General features: G+C 45.9%; 1 protein-coding gene across 7 annotated transcripts in view; it reads right to left on the bottom strand.

Annotated features, from left to right (window-relative positions):
- LOC140398947 (RNA-binding protein 25-like) overlaps window positions 1-20,719 on the bottom strand; it is a 227,116-nt gene that overhangs the window by 149,350 nt on the left and 57,047 nt on the right. For all 7 annotated transcript variants that reach the window (XM_072487996.1, XM_072487972.1, XM_072487945.1 and 4 more), the window contains exons 2-3: window positions 16,700-16,820; window positions 16,123-16,172 (exon numbers count right to left, since the gene is read on the bottom strand). In XM_072487996.1, the coding sequence (XP_072344097.1) occupies window positions 16,123-16,172; window positions 16,700-16,805 (156 nt within the window). In that variant the 5' untranslated portion in view covers window positions 16,806-16,820. The remainder of the gene's footprint in view (window positions 1-16,122; window positions 16,173-16,699; window positions 16,821-20,719) is intronic.

The raw sequence follows: 20,719 nt of genomic DNA, 5'->3' as shown, positions 1-20,719 counted from the left end.
CACTCTCTCTCTCTCTCTCGAGGTACTGAAACTGTTTAGGCTAGGAGTGGGGTTCACCACCTGGATGGGACTCCCATACAACGCTCCCAAAGCAAGCATCCAAACTAAAACCACCAACTCCGAATACTTGCAGCTACAGAGAGGAATAAGGGAAGGCTGCCCGTTGTCCCCACTCTTGTTCACACTAGCGAACTCCTGACGATAGCCCTGTGGGACGCGAAAAGCTGCAAGGGCATCCAGAGGGCAGGCAGAGCACAGAATTTCACTCTATGCAGATGACCTGCTCCTCTATGTCGCAAAGCCACAGGAAAGACTGAAGGCAATACTGCAGGTCCTGAAAGAGTTTGGAACCTTCTCGGGCTACAAATGTAACCTGGGCAAAAGTGAGGCATTCCCAGTGAACCTAAACGGGGGAGGGGCACAGCTGTAGGAGCTCTCATTTAAAACAGCCCAGAACAGATTCCGTTACCTGGGGATCCAGATAACCAGAAACTGGACACAGATCCACAAGTGGAACCTGACCAACCTGGTGGAGGAAGTAAAAAGGGACCTACAGAGGTAGGGCTCATTCCCACTTTCCCTGGCGGAGAGAGCGCAGACGATCAAGATAAACATACTGCCACGGTTCCTGTTCAGATCCATACCGATCTTCATCCCCAAGGCCTTTTTCCAAAATGTAGACAGTCTAATCATGATGTTTGTGTGGGGGGTCTAAGAACCTGAGAATTCCCAAATCTGAGACACTGCAAAGAAGGAAAATCAAAGGTGGCTTGGCTTTACCGAACCTACAGTACTACCACTGGGCAGCAACGGCAGAAAGAGTGAGGGGATGGATACACGAACCCGACTTAAGAGTGGGTACAGGTGGAGGAGGCCTCCTGTAAAGGAACGACCCTCCGGGCCCTGGTACAGCAGCACTCCCATCCCCCTCAACAAGATACACAACGAGCCCAGTGGCAGCGGCCATGCTGAGATAGCATTTCAGGCTAACCAAGATATCCCCCATGGCCCCATCTGCAGCAATCACAAACTCCCCCAGCCATGCTAGACACCACCTTCAAAAGGTGGAGACGAGACGGGGCACACTGACGGTCCGGTACTTTTAAGTAGGGCACAGACTGGCGACACTGGATGAACTGACGAAGAAGGGTAACACCGTAAGGACAGGAAATGAAAATGAAAATCGCTTATTGCCACACGTAGGCTTCAAATGAAGTTACTGTGAAACGCTCCTCGTCGCCACATTCCGGCGCCTGTTCGGGGAGGCTGGTACGAGGCACCTTCAAATAAAACACTTCCTTACGCAAGTAGACAGTAGGGTAACCCCGGGCCTCAGAACCACACTATTAGAGGGCCTGATAAGCAAAGCAGCAAGGAGGGGGGAAACTCTGTGGGAAAATATACAGACAGTTACTGGACAGAGCTCGGACACCACTGGACGAGACCAGACGAAAATGGGAGGATGAGCTGGGGAAAGAGGTGGGTGGGGACTCTGGAACGAAGCACTGAGCAGGACTAACTCCACCTCCTTGTGTGCAAGGCTCAACCTATTGCAGCTCAAAGTGGTGCTCGGAGCGCACCGGACCAGAACCCGAATGAGCAGGTTCTTCCCCGAGTTGGAGGACAAATGTGAACGGTGCCAGAGAGGCCCGGCCAAACATACCCACCTGTTTTGGGCTTGTCCCAAAATTGCGGGGTACTAGACAGCCTTCTCCGAGGCAATGTCTAAGGTTGTGGGGACGAGGGTGAAGCCATACCCAATTGTGGCAACCATCGGGGTATCAGAGCAGCCAGAACAAAACATGGGGAAGGGGGCTAAAGACCTTGCTTTCGCTTGCCTTGCACGCCGGAGAATCCTGCTCGGCTGGCGATCAGCAGCACCACCCACGGCTGCAGACTGGCTTGCTGACCTTTCGGAATTTGTCTGCCTGTTCCAAAACCTGTTCGAGGCCAGCAACAAGGAGTAAGATAAGAAAACGGGAAAGAGAAGAACAAAATGAGGGAGGATAAGGAAAAAAACTAAGATATGAGGAGCCAAACGAATGTGCAACCCGGGGCGAGGGGAGGAGAAAGAGGAAAGGCTGGAAAGTCACAAAAAAAGAAGGATCACAAAGCAAACAAAAACAAAATCAGCAGGGGGGTGAAGAATAGGGAGGGGGAGGGGGGGACCATAGGCAGAGCCGGAGGGTGGCAAAATGTGCATAAAGTCAATTAAAGGACAGGATAAACCTTCTCTGTAGAATTAAGTAAATTAATGTGGTTAAGAAAAATGTATATAATTGTTTATAAATGTGGAAAATGCCAATAAAAATATTTTTACAAAAAAAAAAAAGCATTCACCAGTGGACTCGGGTATAAAACAGTTCCTCGATGGACTGGACATGCCAGTCATGGGAGAGGATAGGAAAATGGGGCTGGAAATGCCTCTAGAACTGGGAGAAGTCATGGAGTGCATGAACTCCATACAGGCGGGGAAGGCGCTGGGGTCGGATGAATTCCCGATGACTTGCGGGGGTATTCGCTAGCAAGGGCCACCCTGCCACCAACACTAGCACACACGTCAATCTCGTTCATACCCACCCAACTGAGTGCTACTGAATGTAGTCGCCATCTCGCTACTGAATGTAGACGCCAAAAACCTGGCGAGGTGACTGGAGAACTGTGTAACAGAGATGGTCGGTGCAGAAGACCAGTCGGACTTTGTCAAGGGTAGGCAGTTAGCATCGAACATCAGGCGCCTGCTGAATGTGATAATGGCCCCATCCAGCACCAGAAATGATCATTTCCCTGAACTCAGAAAAGGCCTTTGACAGAGTCGAGTGGAAGTACCTCAGAGGTACTGGAGGGGTTCGGGCATGGTTCAGGGTTCACTGCCTTGGTGAAACTTCTGTACTACGCTCCTATGGCAAACATGCGGACTAACACCACCAGCTCGGAATACTTCCAGCTGCAAAGAGGCACGGATGCCCAGTGTTCCCGCTTTTATCCATCCTGGCAATCGAGCCACTGGCGATCGCGCTCAGAGCGGCAAAACTTTGGAGGAGCATCCAGAGAGGAGACAAAGAGCATAGCGTCACACTAACTTTCCCACAACTACGAAGTCTTACAACACCAGGTTAAAGTCCAACAGGTTTGTTTCGATGTCACTAGCTTTCGGAGCGCAGCTCCTTCCTCAGGTGATTCACCTGAGGAAGGAGCTGCGCTCCGAAAGCTAGTGACATCGAAACAAATCTGTTGGACTTTAACCTGGTGTTGTAAGACTTCGTACTGTGCTCACCCCAGTCCAACGCCGGCATCTCCACATCATGGCTTTCCCACAACTGACACAGATCCACAAATGAGACCCAACGGGACTGGTGGAGGAAGTAAAAAAGGACCTGCAGAAGTGTGGGACACTCCCACTCTCGCTGGTGGGGAGAGGGCAGATGATCAAGATACTGCCCAGGTTTCTCTTCCTGTTCAGAACTGTTCAGAACACAAACACTAGCTTTCGGAGGACTGCTCCTTCCTCAGGTGAAAGGATTCACCTGAGGAAGGAGCAGTGCTCCGAAAGCTAGTGTTTGAAACAAACCTGTTGGACTTTAACCTGGTGTTGCAAGACTTCTTACTGTGCTCACCCCAGCCCAACGCCGGCATCCCCACATCATTAAAAGTGTTGACTGAGTGACTTGTACACAAATGAGAGATTAGCGACACTGGAAGAACTTAGAAGTTTCACCTGCCCAAAGGAAATGAACTATGATGTAAACAACTTGAAAACTTCCTCCGTAGGAAATGATAACATATCCACGGATGCAGAGGCACTCACTGGTAGAGGAACTGCTGGACACGGGCGAATTAGGGAAAAGGAATTGCGGGGACCTGTATGAACAACTGTTGGAGGAGGCACGCTCCCCCTAGACGAGGCAAAAGAGGAGAAAAATGGGAGGAAGAACTAGAGATAGAAGTAGGGGGGGGGGGGGGGCGGGGGGAACTCTGGGTCGAAGCACTGGTCAGGGCAAACTCCACATCCACATGTGCAAGGCTAAGCCTAATGCAAGTAAAAGGGATGTACAGAGCGACCTTAACCACAGTCCGGATTAACAGGTTCTTCCTGAGGTGAAGGACAAATGTGAACGGTCCCAGGAAGGCCCAGCCAACCATACCCATATATTTTGGGCCTGCCCCAGACTTGTCAGGTTCTGGATAACCTTCTTTCAGGCAATGTCCAGGGTGGTGGGGGTGAGGGTGGAGGCATGCCCGAAAGTGACCTTCTTCAGGACGACGAGGTGGAGGAGGAAGAAACAGATAGACAATCAGAAAGTCCCAAGTTGGAACAAATATACATGTGCGCAACCCCCCCACACACTGTTCAGGGGGTGGTCTCTATCTACGTTGCCACCGCCACCACCACGCACCCCCCACCCCCAAGGAGGAAGTATGAAAATGTACAAGCTTTGACTGTCAGTAATGATGGAACTATAACATGAAATATGAAAATCAATAATAAATTTTTTTATTTTTAAAACATGTTTTGTGCTGGCAACTATACAACAAAGCTGGGAAAATTGAAGATGGAATGGTCTCATGCTAATGGGTATGTTGGTTTTTATCCCATGAGCACTGGAATACAAATGGTCACTTTAACAGTGCTCTTGATTAGGCCTCATCTGGAGTCCGAGCTTCCGATCTTAGGACGGCTATGCTATCTTGGCGAGGTTGCCGCACTGATTCACCAGAGAAATACTCGGAAGCGGAGTTAGTTTGAGTCATGGTTGTATAGGCAATACTCACACTCCCTTTAATACTGAAAATTAAGGGGTGACCTAACTGAGGGTTTTTTTTAAAATGAGAGATTCAACAGGGTAAATAAAAAGAAAACATTTCCTCCCAAAAAGAGGCACAACTTTCAAATTTGAGCTATGTCGTTCAGAGTGATGTCAGGAAGCACTTCTTCACACATAGAAGTAGATATACAAAACACTTTCCTCCCCGGTCACCCGCCAAAACGATGGAGGTGAATTGAAAACTTCAAGGCCGAGAATGATCTGTTAACATTGGGTAAAGTTATTAAGGGTAACAGAAACAAGACAGGTAGATCAAGTGAAGAGGTTAGCCGTCATCTATCTGAATGATAGAAAAGGCTCAAGGGGCTAAATGGCATGTTCCTATATAGGCAGCATCTGATTAAGGGCAACTGGTTGCAGAGGAAAAAACTTTTCATCAAGCATGTTCGCAGCCCTGGGTGAAAGTGCAGATATACATTTTTTAAATTAACTTTGTATGGATCCTTCCTGTCGATTCCCTTAAATCACCTTTCTTCATTTTTGCTGTTGTCATTTTTCATCCATGGATGCTCAATTTATATGCATCTTTAAGTCAAGCAGCAGAGAGAATGAGTAATTCCAGAAGTTGCAATGCAGTATTTGATGCTGGTTTTCAAATTGGCCAAAAGGCCATATTCTGCCCGGTACCAGGTAGTGACTGGGTCCTACCCGAATGGAATGATTTTCAGAGACTCAAGGAAAATAGAGTTGAGACCTTGACACACGGGGACAAGGACCTGCTCCCCCGCTTCTCTCCCACTCTATCACTCCCTCTCCAGAAAGTAAGAGTTGATGTACTTGCACTGAGTGCTGAATTTGGTGCATTTGAGTGCTAAGTGAGAGTTTGGTGACTGAGGGAGTATAAGGGTTCATTTTTATCTAAAGTCTAGTCTTTCTTTTATTTAGTTAATTAACTTAAAAGTTGCTGCTTGGTTTAGAAGGTGAATTTTCAATTAGCTTTAAACAAAGGTTCTACTTGTAGGTACTAGCAGCTGGAGTTTGTTAATTCGTTAATTGGATTAGGCCAGTTTTCAGAGGCTAGATTCACAGTATAAAAGTGATCCCCTACAGTGCAGACTTTGTTTGCACTGAGTGCTGAATTTGGTGCATTTGAGTGCTACAGTGAGAGTTTGGTGACTGAGGAAGTTAGGTGAAGAAGGAGTAAGGTGCTCCTTTCATTTTGTTTCCTACATTTCCATTTCCGCAAAGAGCGAGAAGGGAGCCAGGAGTTTACAGAGAGTGCAACTGACTGGGAGCAGAGTCGGAGGGCGGAGGTCCAGTTGGTCCACAGGGCAGCTATATTCTGTAAGATAAGAGGGGATGGAGGCTCGGCCAGTTGCATGTTCCTCCTGTAGGATGTGGGTGGTGAGCGATACCACCGACGTCCCCGCTGATTATACCTGTGGGAAGTGCACCCAACTCCAACTCCTCAGAGCCCGTGTTAGGGAACTGGAGCTGGAGCTGGATGAACTTCGAATCATCCGGGAGGCAGAGGGGATTATAGAGAAGAGTTACAGGGAGGTAACCACACCCAAGGTACAGGACAAGAGTAGCTGGGTTACAGTCAGGGGAAAGAAAACAACGAGGCAGACAGTGCAGGGATCCCTCGTGGCCGTTCGCCTTCAAAACAAGTATACCGTTTTGGATGCTGTTTGGCTGTTTTTGGGGGGGGGGGGGAGGGGGGGGAGGGGGGAGGGAGGGGGGGGAGGGAGGGGGAGGGGGGAGGGGAGGGGAGGGGGGAGGGGGGAGGAGAGGGGGGAGGGGGGAGGGGAGGGGAGGGGGAGGGAGAGGGGGAGGGGGGGAGGGGTGGAGAGGGGGGGAGGGGGGAGGGGGGGAGGGGGGGGGGAGGGGGGGAGGGGAGGGGGGGGAGGGAGGGGGGGGGAGGGAGGGGGAGATGACCTACCGGAGGAAGGCCCTAGCGGCCAGGTCTCTGGCACTGAGTCTGGCTCTGGGGCTCAGAAGGGAAGGGGGGAAGAATAGAAAAGCAATAGCAGTAGGAGATTCAATGGTTAGGGGAATAGATAGGAGATTCTGTGGTCACGAGCGAGACTCTCGGAAGGTATGTTGCCTCCCGGGTGCCAGGGATGTCTCGGATCGTGTCTTCAGGATCCTTAAGGGGGAGGGGGAGCAGCCAGAAGTCGTGGTGCTCATTGGTACCAACGACGTAGGTAGGAAAAGGGGTGTGGAGGTAATAAACAAGTTTAGGGAGTTAGGCTGGAAGTTAAAAGCTAGGACAGACAGAGTTGTCATCTCTGGTTTGCTGCCGTGATAGTGAGGCTAGGAATAGGGAGAGAGTGCAGTTGAACACGTGGCTGCAGGAATGGTGTAGGAGGGAAGGCTTCAATTATTAGGGTAATTGGAGCGCATTCTGGGGAAGGTGGGACCTGCACAAGCAGGACGGGTTGCATCTGAACCAGAGGGGCATCAATATCCTGAGAGGGAGGTTTTCTAGTACTCTTCGGGAGGGTTTAAACTAATTTGGCAGGGGAATGGGAACTGGATTTGTAGTCCAGCAACTAAGTTGACCGATATTCAGGACGCCAAAGCGTGTAGTGAGGCAGTGGGGAAGGGAACACTGACAAAGGAGAGTACTTGCAGGCACGGAGATGGGATGAAGTATGTATACTTCAACGCAGTTCCCTCCTGGCTATCTTGTATCCCTCCAGCACCCTGTCTGAACCTTGTTTCCTCAGCCTTACATAAGTATCCTTCTTCTTAACAAGACATTCAACCTCTCTTGTCAAGCATGGTTCCCTCACTCGACCATCTCTTCCCTGCTTGACAGAGACGACATACATATCAAGGACACGTAGTATCCGTTCCTTCAACAAGTTCCACATTGCAATTGTGTCCTTCCCTGACAGCCTATGTTTCCAACTTATGCACCTCAGTTCTTGTCTGACAGCATCGTATTTACCCTTCCCCAATTGCAAACTTTGCCCTGTTGCACACACCTATCCCTCTCCATTACTAAAGTGAAAGTCACAGAATTGTGGCCATGATCTCCAAAATGCTCCCCCACGAACAAATCTATCACTTGCCCTGGTCCATTACCAAGTACCAAATCCAATATGGCCTCCCCTCTGGTCGGACAATCTACATACTATGCTAGAAAAGCTTCCTGGACACACTGCACAAACACCATCCCATCCAAATTATTTGAACTAAAGAGTTTCCATTCAATATTTGGGAAGTTGAAGTCACCCATGACTACTACCCTGTGACTTCTGCACCTTTCCAAAATCTGTTTCCCAATTCTATGCAAAGCAAGAGATGAAATTGCAGAGCCGTTGGCAATGATCTTTTCGTCCTCACTGTCAACAGGGGTGGTACCAGGGGATTAGAGAGTGGCGAATGTCGTGCCCGTTCAAAAAAGGGAATAGGGATAACCTTGGGAATTACAGGCCAGTTAGTCTTACTTCGGTGGTAGGCAAAGTAATGGAAAGGGTACTGAGGGATAGGATTTCTGAGCATCTGGAAAGACACTGCTTGCTTAGGGAGAGTCAGCACGGGTTTGTGAGGGAAAGGTCTTGCCTTACAAGTCTTATTGAATTCTTTGAGGAGGTGACCAAGCATGTGGATGAAGGTAAAGCAGTGGATGTAGTGTACATGGATTTTAGTAAGGCATTTGATAAGATTCCCCATGGTAGGCTTATGCAGAAAGTAAGGAGGCATGGGATAGTGGGAAATTTGCCCAGTTGGATAACAAACTGGCTAACCGATAGAAGTCAGAGAGTGGTGGTGGATGGCAAATATTCAGCCTGGATCCCAGTTACCAGTGGCGTACCACAGGGATCAGTTCTGGGTCCTCTGCTGTTTGTGATTTTCATTAATGACTTGGATGAGAGAGTTGAAGGGTGGGTCAGTAGATTTGAAGACGATACGAAGATTGGTGGAGTTGTGGATAGTGAGGAGGGCTGTTATCAGCTGCAAAGAGACATAGATAGGATGCAGAGCTGGGCTGAGAAGTGGCAGGTGGAGTTTAACCCTGAAAAGTGCAAGGTTGCCAATTTTGGAAGGACAGATATGAATGCGGAATACAGGGTTAACGGTAGGGTTCTTGGCAATGTGGAGGAGCAGAGAGATCTTGGGGTCTATGTTCATACATCTTTGAAAGTTGCCACTCAAGTGGATAGAGCTGTGAAGAAGGCCGATGGTGTGCTAGTGTTCATTAACAGAGGGATTGAATTTAAGAGCCGTGAGGTAATGATGCAGCTGTACAAAACCTTGGTCAGGCAACATTTAGAGTACTGTGTACAGTTCGAGTCACCTCATTTTAGGAAGGATGTGGAAGCTTTGGAAAAGGTGCAAAGGAGGTTTACTAGGATGTTGCCTGGAATGGAGAGTACGTTTTACGAGGAAAGGTTGAGGGTGCTAGGCCTTTCCTTTTCTCATTAGAACGGAGAAGGATGAAGGGCGACTTGATAGAGGTTTATCAGATGATCAGGGGAATAGGTAGAGTAGACAGTCAAAGACTTTTTCCCCGGGTGGAACAAACCATTACAAGGGGACATGAATTTAAGGTGAAAGGTGGAAGATATAGGAGGGATATCAGAGGTAGGTTCTTTACCCAGAGAGTAGTGGGGGCATGGAATGCACTGCCTGTGGAAGTAGTTGAGTCGGAAACATTAGGGACCTTCAAGCAGCTATTGGATAGGTACATGGATCACGGTAGAATGATTAGTGTAGATTAATTTGTTCTTAAGGGCAGCACGGTAGCATTGTGGATAACACAATTGCTTCATAGCTCCAGGGTCCGAGGTTCGATTCCGGCTTGGGTCACTGTCTGTGCGGAGCCTGCACATCCTCCCAGTGTGTGCGTGGGTTTCCTCCGGGTGCTCCGGTTTCCTCCCACAGTCCAAAGATGTGCAGGTTAGGTGGATTGGCCATGATAAATTGCCCTTAGTGTCCAAAATTGCCCTTCGAGTTGGGTGGGGTTACTGGGTTATGGGGATAGGGTGGAGGTGTTGACCTTGGGTAGGGTGCTCATTCCAAGAGCTGGTGCAGGCTCGATGGGCCGAATGGCCTCCTTGTGCACTGTAAATTCTATGATAATCTATGATTAATCTAGGACAAAGGTTTGGCACATCGTGGGCCGAAGGGCCTGTTCTGAGCTCTATTTTTCTATGTTCTATGTACTTCTGATCCTACAGAGAACCTGAATGAAAACATTCCAGGCTACAAACAGAGATCTGGATCTGAAAGCTTACTTTGAAAGAAGGTGCACTTAAAGATAACCATATGAAACAAAGACTCTTTTTCCATTTACTTATTATTCGCACCACTCTCTTCTTTATATAAATGTATTATATATCGGTCTTGTGAGTGTCCCTTTAAGAAATATTTAGTCTCTTATCCTGTGACTTGTAGCACATTGGGCTGTGGCTGTCAGGTGAGCATTTTTTTTTAAAGGTTTCAGTTTGACTGATTTGGACTGTCGAAGGAGAAAGAAGTGTTTTTCTCCGTTTTCATTTTAAAAGCTGTTCCAGTAAAATGCTCATTGGTTGTGGCTAACTAATTGCCTAAAGATATAGTTGTTTTCTGGAAGGAGTTTGGATCTGCTGGCTGGACTTGGATCAGAATTTCAGTAAAAGGACCAGTCATATTCAAGTGAGAATAGTGTGCTGGGCTACGCCCTTGAAAAGGGGCTTTGGTTTATTGGATTTTGTTATTGAATTGGAACAGCTAAGGGGGAATTCATTAAGTGTTATACATAGATTATTGTACCTGTGTGTTGTCTTTATGGTTGTAAGATTATTGTACCTGTGTGTTGTCTTTATGGTTGTAATTGATAGAAATTCTTGGTGTTTTAATCACACCTGCAAGTGAAGGCTTTTGTGCTCAACCGAACTTCATAATACACTTTGGCATTTCTAAGCCCTGGCCAGTAACAATATATAAACATATTTTGAAGGTGGGGGAAAGTTAAAGTGGGGGGGTTAGGAAATAGATGAGATTAACCACTTGTATTTGCCGCATATTTCATTATAGTTCGTTATTAACAAAACGTAATTGTGTTTAAATGTACAAACCAGATGACTAATTATTAGGCAGCCAAGGGCCAAAGACTTTGGATATTTTTCTTAAAATTATTTGTTCATTCAATTGTGTTGCAACTCTGGGTCAAGAGGGGGGGAGGTGAGTGAGAGTTGGAATTGACCGTGCCTTAGCCCAGGGTGTCGCAACATAATTTTGGAGCTCATTTGTGATTTTTGGAATGGTAGGTGGCGACGTTTGGATTAAAGTATAAATTAAAGAGAAACATTAGGTTTGTCATGATACAGCAGGGTTGCTCTGGAAGCTGCCATGGGTTTTCCTTCAGGAAGACAACTTGTCTCTGGTTTATTTGAAAGGGCTTCGAAAAGACAAGCTAGGAAGGTAGAGATCACTGAAGTGATCGCTCAAATTTGAAAGAGATGCTAGAAACACAGGCGAGCCAAAGGAATGTAGCATCAAGACATTTTCTGGTGGGGAAATTGAGCTGGAGAGAATTTGGTTGTAATTAGAGGATGAGGGAATTAAAAAAATAGAAAAAGAAATGCAGAAGCAGCAAAAAGAAAAATAAATGGAGGTTGAAATTAGAGAGGATAAAGCATTGGAGAGAGAAGAAAAAGCAAGAGAGTGCGTGTTCCAGCTTAAGGCACCGGAAATTAGAGGGGAGCTGCCAGGAACTAAAGAGGAGCCTAATCGTAGAACGGAACCCAATAGTGATATGTTTAAATTAATGCAGGTCCTCCCAAAATTCGTAAGGATATAGAAACCGTTTTTAGGCCTTTGAGAAAACAGCAACCCAAATGGAGTGGCCAAAAGAAACATAGAAATATAGAAAACAGTGCAGAAGGAGGCCATTCGGCCCATCAAGTCCGCACCTACCCATTTAAGCCCTCACTTCCACCCTATCCCCGTAACCCAATAACATCACCTAACCTTTTTGGTCAAGAAGGACAATTTATCATGGCCAATCCACATAACCTGCACGTCTTTGGTCTGAGAGGGGAAACGGGAGCACCCGGAGAAAACCCACGCAGACACGAGGAGAACGTGCAGACGCAGCACAGTGACCCAGCGGGGAATCGAACCTGGGACCCTGGCGCTGTGAAGCCACAGTGCTATCCACTTCTGATACCGTGTGGACATAACCCATGCAAAGTAAATTGATGGAGTAGGCACAGGATGTTTATGCTTCCCTGCCAGATGGGAGTCTAAGAATTATGACAAGGTAAAAAAGGATATTCGGGGTGTACACAAATTGGTTCCCGAAACATATAGGCAAAAGCTTCGGAATTTAGAGACAGTCGGGACAGACGGATGCCAAATTCAAACAGAGAACAAAGAAATGTACAGCACAGGAACAGGCCCGTCAGCCCTCCAAGCCTGTGCTGACCATGCTGCCCGTCTAAACTAAAATCATCTACACTTCCTGGGTCCGTATCCCTCCATTCCCATCCTATTCATGTATTTGTCAAGATGCCCCTTAAATGTCACTATCGTCCCTGCTTCCACCACCTCCTCCGGCAGCGAGTTCCAGGAACCTACTACCCTCTGTGTAAAAAAACAAAAGAAAACTTGCCTCGCACATCTCCTCTAAACCTTGCCCCTCGCACCTTAAACCTATGGCCCCTAGTAATTGACCCCTCTACCCTGGGAAAAAGCCTCTGACTATGTCTATGCCCTCATAATTTTGTAGACCTCTATCAGGTCGCCCCTCAACCTCCGTCGTGCCAGTGAGAACAAACCGAGTTTATTCAACCTCTCCTCATAGCTAATGCTCTCCATATCAGGCAACATCCTGGTGAATCTCTTCTGCACCCTCACTAAAGCCTCCACATCCTTCTGGTAGTGTGGTGACCAGAATTGAACACTATACTCCAAGTGTGGCCTAACTAAGGTTCTACACAGCTGCAACATGACTTGCCAATTCTTATACTCAATGCCTCGGCCAATGAACTCCTTGCTTAAGTTCCTTCCTACTTTCCTGTGGCTTAAGCAGAACAAGCTTTCAAATGGCTTAAGCAGAACAAACTTGATAGATGAGTACGAGCAATGGGAGTTGCAACTACCTGAGCCTCCGAGAGAGGTAACTGTTAAAGAAATTTAAACACTCCAACCTTCTAAAATAAGAACTCATGCTGAAGACTAAAGGGCGATGACTGCTAGTCAAGTAGCTATAATGGCTCGCAATCATAAGTTAATCCATAAATGTAAACCTTTGCTCCATTGCCCCCATAATTTTGAAAAGGATACAAAGTAAGAGTGACAGAAAGGCAGGAAGCCAAGGAAAGAATGGATAGCTGGAAATGCTCCAAGACCACTACTTCGGACCAGGAAGCAAGATAATTAGAACATAGGACAGTACAGCACAGTACAGGCCCTTCGGCCCATGTTGTGCCAACCATTTGTCCTAATTTAAGATCACCTAACCTACACCCCTCCAATTTACTGCTGTCCATGTGCCTGTCCAAGAGTTTCTTAAATGTCCCTAATGACTGACTCCACCACCTCCGCTGGCAGTGCATTCCACGCACCCACCACTCTTTGTGTAAAGAACCTACCTCTGACATCTCCCCTATACCTTCCTCCAATCACCTTAAAATTATGTCCCCTCGTGACAGCCATTTGCACCCTGGGGAAAAGTCTCTGGCTCTCCACTCTATCCATGCCTCTCATCACCTTGTACACCTCTATCAAGTCACCTCTCTTCCTTCTTCGCTCCAGTACTGAGGGTGAAGATGAGACTCAAAGGTCCAGATGTTCATCAGGTGGGACACGTTCATTCAGCATGTTGGAAGTTGCCATGGAGCTTTTTGGAGTTCCTAGGGAGGGTTCTAAAAAGGGAACAAAAGTGGATAATACTAGAGCAGTAGCTTTAACTGGACTTAGGAGGCCTGTGGTAAACACTGCTCTGGGGGCAGGTGTGATGAATGAGGTAGAGAAGAGCTATGCAGGATTTTCGTCTTAAAGGGGATGGTCACCCCAATTTCCTGAACTGATGTAGCCAAACTCCATTATTTTAAGGGACACAGATGTTACTCAAACGTTCTTACTGGAGAAGGATTTGGTTTTCCCCAGAGAGCTCAATGAAAGCGAAGGTAGTAGTGAGTGGGATAGGTGGAGATTATGGCCCAGTTCCTTTGTATAAAGTACAATTGGAGTGTGATTTAGTGTCAGGTCCAGTAGGGTTGGAGTGGTTAAGAACTTCCCAGTGGATGGAGTCGACTTACTTTTGGGAAAGGATTTGGCAGGAGTGAAGGTTGTAGCTTCACCCACGATTAGAGTCCGAGGGAAGTACTGTGGATAGCGTAGGAGGTACCAATGGCAGGACATATGGGAATTAGGAAAACTCATTGGGCATTAAATGATTCAAAGAAATAAATGTTGAAAGACATTAATCACACATGAAATGATAAACAGTAGTGAGTCTGATTCAATTGATACTGATTAAATAATCTCTACGAGAATGATTCCTCACAGAAATTTGTCAAAGATGATTTAGAGAACCAGATTCTGAGAACTCCAAGGCGGAAGGTGATCCAAGAGTCTAAACCCAATAGTATTAACCGTGATGAAGAGTCAGGCAAGAGATTTGAGTCCGATTTCAGTTCAGATGAAGAAGAAATGATAAAACAACTGCTGCCTAATAGACCTGACACTAACTGATCTGAAACAAATGGCAAGTAATTCTTCCAAAGCTAAGGAAGACGACAACAAATCGGAAGAAGAAAGTGTTTTTCTTGCAGTAAACCCATTGCCATTCACTTTAGATGCAAATATTTCCCAGAGTATGCATGTTTTGAAGAAAAATATGCATAATAGCATAGCATCAGCTGTTCAGGATGAGCACAGCAATGACTGAAGTGACACCAAGCAAACAGCTGAGTAACCTACATCTTTTTAAAGGCCCACAGTGCCAGTTCAAGGTAAAGGAAGCACATAGCAGTGATCAATTCTTATCGAAAATGAAGAGGAAGGTGGATGAAGAACCACAGTGATTCAGCAACCACATGTATTAACAAAAAAAAAGTTAATGGAACCAACAAGCTATCCTCGGATACTGAAAGACGAGCAGTTGAAATCTGGAAAGCACAAATTGTACAAGTCAGATTACTACAGGTCCGTATGACCAAATGGAGATTAACAAGATTCCGATGAAGAGGTAAAAGCGGCAAAACAAAAGACGGTGCATATAAGGCTAACCAACTCTCCGAAGATTGAACCCTCAGCTTTATGTGTCGCTGAAAGTAACCATGTGAAGGAAAAGAGAGAATGTAAAGTCGGAGGGATTGAAAAGTGTTCATTGATGAAAATTAAACCAAATATTTCCCTCAGGATTGACAATATTGCTTGTAGTTCAGCTGCTCAAAATTTCAATAAACATTTCTTGGATAATCAGAAAAGACTGGCTGCATAACCCGCGAGACCGTAAGAGACAGAAACTCATTCAGGGAGCCCTCTTCAATTTGGACAGCCAGAAACTTGACAAAGGGAATCACGGTGGCTTTGAAGAGAGTGCAAACAAGGCAATGTTTGAAGATATCAGAGGAGTTCTAAAACCCAAGATGCAAACCTATGAGCAGAAGAACAGAAAGAAGATCTAATAAAGATACTGAAAGAATATAGACAGAGTTGTAGGGAAACACCAGGAGGCACTCAGTTAACTAATCATGATGTGGACATAAGAAATTCTGATCCAATAAAGCATCATCCATCTTGACTAAAACCACGGAGACTGGTTTCATGTTGCAGAAACAAAGAAAAACGCTGCGATCCACAGAATGCCAAGTAGGGTTTGGGAGATAGTGTTTAAATTTACAAACCTGATGAATTTAATTATTGGGTGCAAAGGGTATTTGGGTACCGCCTTCAGGTATTTTCAAAGAATTACTTGTTAATTTAATTGTGTTATGACTCTGGGTCAAGGAGAGCTGGAATTGACCATTCCCTAGCCCAGAGTATCACAACAACTTAAAAACAAATTCTACTGGCTAACTTCATTTGCTTCTACAATTTGTTCCCTGGTACCATTACAATCTATCAACCTTAAAAACAAAAATCTAAAGGGCGGCACAGTGGGTCGTACTGCTGCCTACGGCGCTGAGGACCCGGGTTCGATCGCGGCCCCGGGTCACTGCCTGTATGGAGTTTGCACGTTCTCCCAGTGTCTGCGTGGGTTTCACCCCCACAACCCAAAGATATGCAGGTTAGGTCGATTGGATTGGCCATGCTAAATTGCCCCTTAATTGGAAAAAAATAATTGGGTACTCGAAGTTTATTTTAAAAAACAGAAAGCTGAAAAATATCAGAGCTTGACAATACTTACAGTTGTGGCAGGTGTCATTATTCCCATAGGTACAGGAATCACTGGTGCCCCTAAAATATAGCAAACAGAATTTTGAAAATGTCAGATGGATCATCACTCCAACCTACCTGCCTTCCTTATTTAATGCAACTGCTTATTTATGACAAGTTATGGTTGTATTTCCAGACCAAAAGGATTTTGACGAGAAAGCCAAATAATCGTCAGCATGAATTCCAAGCTTTCATGTCCTCATACAATGTTGTATGCATAATGACAAAGACTACTGGACAGACATCAGGAATAGGAATCCTCAGCTGACCTTTTTGCACCCACACCCAACCTCAGTATGTGGAGGGCAATTTTGGCCATCCATCTCTGACCAAATTAAGATCAGCTAACACAGCATATACTACAGATTGAGGATGGAGATGTTTTGATGTCTACAGCTCAGTATATCATGAGGTACGTGTATTCACATGTACATGAAGCTACAGGGAAACTTGCACAAAACCTGTACCAATAAATGAGCTGTTTAGAAAAACATTTTAAAATGCATGGTAATTTCTATTGCTTTTAAAACAATAACCAATTTACATACCAGGTGGCACAGAAGGAGGAAAGCCTGTAAATTGTGGAGGAGGAATACCCGGTGGCAATGGAGGTATCCCTAAAGGAGGGCGATTCATGTGCGGTGGAAATGACATTGCTTCAGCACCAACCTGAAAGAGATAACAATGGTCAACAGTCCAAATTTTCAAGCTCTGTTACAATAATTTATTCGGGTGCTCGGATGAATTTCCAAAACAATTGGTTCGGCTCAACTGACCAGTTCTACTTTCCTTATGTGGTGGCCAATATTTAGAATCATAGAATCCTGGCATCAGCACTTAATTTCTGGCGCAGAGAATTCCACCGTATTCCGCTGGATATAAACATGGGTTAAAATCGTAGGATCCCGACAGTGCAGAAGTAGGCCATTCGGCCTTCAAGTCTTCACTGACTTCACATTTCTCAGCTCATCAGCTGCTGCTGATACCTGTATTTGTGCCTTTGTTACCGATTTCCTTACTTGTACAAAGTCCTGGTCCTTGTTGGTGATCTATACTGGTTCCCAGTCAAGCAGTGTCTCAATTTCAAAAATCCTCATTCCTGTTTTTAAGCACCCACCTCACCCATCCCATCACATTCATTGCCTTCCATCACACAGCCCTCTAGAGATACATGTCCTCATCCAAGTCTGGTGTCTGGCATCTTGATCATCCCTTTGATCATGACTTTGCCTTCAGTTATCAAGATCCTAATGCTCTGGAATTCCCTCCCAAACTGACTGTCTACCTCTCTTTCTTCCTTTAGGACACTCCTTAAAACATACCTCTTCGACCAAGCTTTTGGTCATCAGTCCCAATATCACCTTGTGGCTAATCTTGCTTTATAAAACTCGTGTGAAGTGCCTTCATTACATCAAAAGCATTAAATATAAGCTTTCTTGCTGTCCAAGTGTGGAAAGTACATATTGCGGTGCAATCAACATCACAATTGTATGGGATAGGCTTAAAGGACTTCCAGGTCCTTTTCTGTCTGGCATTTTTCACATGTTCGTAACTTATGAAGTGGGTAGCTGGGTCAGCAGAAAATTCCAAAATGTTTGATTATGGGTTCAAAGTAGTTAGCCAAAGGAGAACAAGGTACGAGTTGGCAACACCATTTAAATGTCTACTTTCAGGTTTCAGCCAGCTGGACAAGGTAATTTTCAGGTAATTAGCCATAGTTTACAAGGGACCGCAGGCATCTACAAAGAACAAAGAAATGTACAGCACAGGAACAGGCCCTTCGGCCCTCTAAGCCCGTGCCGACCATGCTGCCCGACTAAACTACAATCTTCTACACTCCCTGGGTCCGTATCCCTCTATTCCCATCCTATTCATGTATTTGTCAAGATGCCCCTTAAATGTCACTATCGTCCCTGCTTCCACCACCTCCTCCGGTAGCGAGTTCCAGGCACCCACTACCCTCTGCGTAAAAAACATGCCTCGTACATCTACTCTAAACCTTGCCCCTCTCACCTTAAACCTATGCCCCCTAGTAATTGACCCCTCCACCCCGGGGAAAAGCCTCTGACTATCCACTCTGTCTATGCCCCTCATAATTTTGTAGACCTCGATCAGGTTGCCCCTCAATTTCTCTCCAGTAGAACATAGAACGATACAGCGCAGTACAGGCCCTTCGGCCCACGATGTTGCACCGAAACAAAAGCCATCTAACCTACACTATGCCATTATCATCCATATGTTTATCCAATAAACTTTTAAATGCCCTCAATGTCGGCGAGTTCACTACTGTAGCAGGTAAGGCATTCCACGGCCTCACTACTCTTTGCGTAAAGAACCTACCTCTGACCTCTGTCCTATATCTATTACCCCTCAGTTTAAAGCTATGTCCCCTCGTGCCAGCCATTTCCATCCACGGGAGAAGGCTCTCACTGTCCACCCTATCTAACCCCCTGATCATTTTGTATGCCTCTATTAAGTCTCCTCTTAACCTTCTTCTCTCCAACGAAACAACCTCAAGTCCATCAGCCTTTCCTCATAAGATTTTCCCTCCATACCAGGCAACATCCTGGTAAATCTCCTCTGCACCCGCTCCAAAGCCTCCACGTCCTTCCTATAATGCGGTGACCAGAACTGTACGCAATACTCCAAATGCGGCCGTACCAGAGTTCTGTACAGCTGCAACATGACCTCCTGACTCCGGAACTCAATCCCTCTACCAATAAAGGCCAACACTCCATAGGCCTTCTTCACAACCCTATCAACCTGGGTGGCAACTTTCAGGGATCTATGTAAATGGACACCTAGATCCCTCTGCTCATCCACACTTCCAAGAACTTTACCATTAGCCAAATATTCCGCATTCCTGTTATTCCTTCCAAAGTGAATCACCTCACACTTCTCTACATTAAACTCCATTTGTCACCTCTCAGCCCAGCTCTGCAGCTTATCTATATCCCTCTGTAACCTGCTACATCCTTCCACACTATCGACACCACCGACTTTAGTGTCGTCTGCAAATTTACTCACCCACCCTTCTGCGCCTTCCTCTAGGTCATTGATAAAAATGACAAACAGCAACGGCCCCAGAACAGATCCTTGTGGTACTCCACTTGTAACTGAACTCCATTCTGAACATTTCCCATCAACCACCACCCTCTGTCTTCTTTCAGCTAGCCAATTTCTGATCCACATCTCTAAATCACCCTCAATCCCCAGCCTCCGTATTTTCTGCAATAGCCTACCGTGGGGAACCTTATCAAACGCTTTGCTGAAATCCATATACACATCAACTGCTCTACCCTCATCTACCTGTTCAGTCACCTTCTCAAAGAACTCAATAAGGTTTGTGAGGCATGACCTACCCTTCACAAAGCCATGCTGACTATCCCTGATCATATTATTCCTATCTAGATGATTATAAATCTTGTCTCTTATAATCCCCTCCAAGACTTTACCCACTACAGACGTGAGGCTCATCGGTCTATAGTTGCCGGGGTTGTCTCTGCTCCCCTTTTTGAACTAAGGGACCACATTTGCTATCCTCCAGTCATCTGGCACTATTCCTGTAGCCAATGATGACATAAAAATCAAAGCCAAAGGTCCAGCAATCTCTTCCCTGGCCTCCCAGAGAATCCTAGGATAAATCCCATCAGGACCCGGGGACCTATCTATTTTCAGCCTGTCCAGAATTGCCAACACCTCTTCCCTACGTACCTCAATGCCATCTATTCTATTAGCCTGGGTCTCAGCATTCTCCTCCACATTATCCTTTTCCTGAGTGAATACTGACGAAAAATATTCATAGTATCTCGCCTATCTCTTCAGACTCCCCACACAACTTCCCATCCCTGTCCTTGACTGGTCCTACTCTTTCCCTAGTCATTCGCTTATTCCTGACATACCTATAGAAAGCTTTTGGGTTTTCCTTGATCCTTCCTGCCAAATACTTCTCATGTCCCCTCCTTGCTCGTCTTAGCTCTCTCTTTAGATCCTTCCTCGCTACCTTGTAACTGTCCATCGCTCCAACTGAAAGAGAGAAACGTTCATGCTGTTCCTGAGACTGTCAGTTGTGCACCAGGGGATCATGTGCTCATGGCTGTACGCTGGTTCCTATTATCCTTAAACTAGTTTGTTTTTATCCTGTCCTGGTTAGGGTGCTCGGAGGCGCTGACTGCACTAATTGCAATCTAAACCAACTGTACAAATATTTGCTGCTCTTCGCTGTATAAATGTGTGGAATGATGATTGTTTGGGGTTTTGTTGCATCTGATGATTATATGTAAAATACCATTTTAGGACTAGTCCTTTGCATAATTTTTCTGTAAGCTTTTATTTATTATAGTCGAGTTAAAGAATCAGTGACTGGTTTCTACTAAGGTACAGACAAGTCTCGTGTCTGAGAAAAGGACGTCACAATGTGTTATTGATGCCTCTGGTATGACTGAGGCGGAGGGAAACAAGTTCGGGTGCGTGCCCAAACATGGCGCAAAGATCTTATCCTGAATTCAGAGAGCAATCACCACGTGGGAAGGTGTGCACCATTTTACCATGTTTTCATCTTCTTATCC

The sequence above is a fragment of the Scyliorhinus torazame genome, chromosome 2, assembly GCF_047496885.1.
Source record: "Scyliorhinus torazame isolate Kashiwa2021f chromosome 2, sScyTor2.1, whole genome shotgun sequence".
In the NCBI taxonomy this organism is placed as follows: domain Eukaryota; kingdom Metazoa; phylum Chordata; class Chondrichthyes; order Carcharhiniformes; family Scyliorhinidae; genus Scyliorhinus; species Scyliorhinus torazame.
Note: the sequence above shows the minus strand (reverse complement) of the source record. Positions and strands in the feature narration are given on the sequence as shown.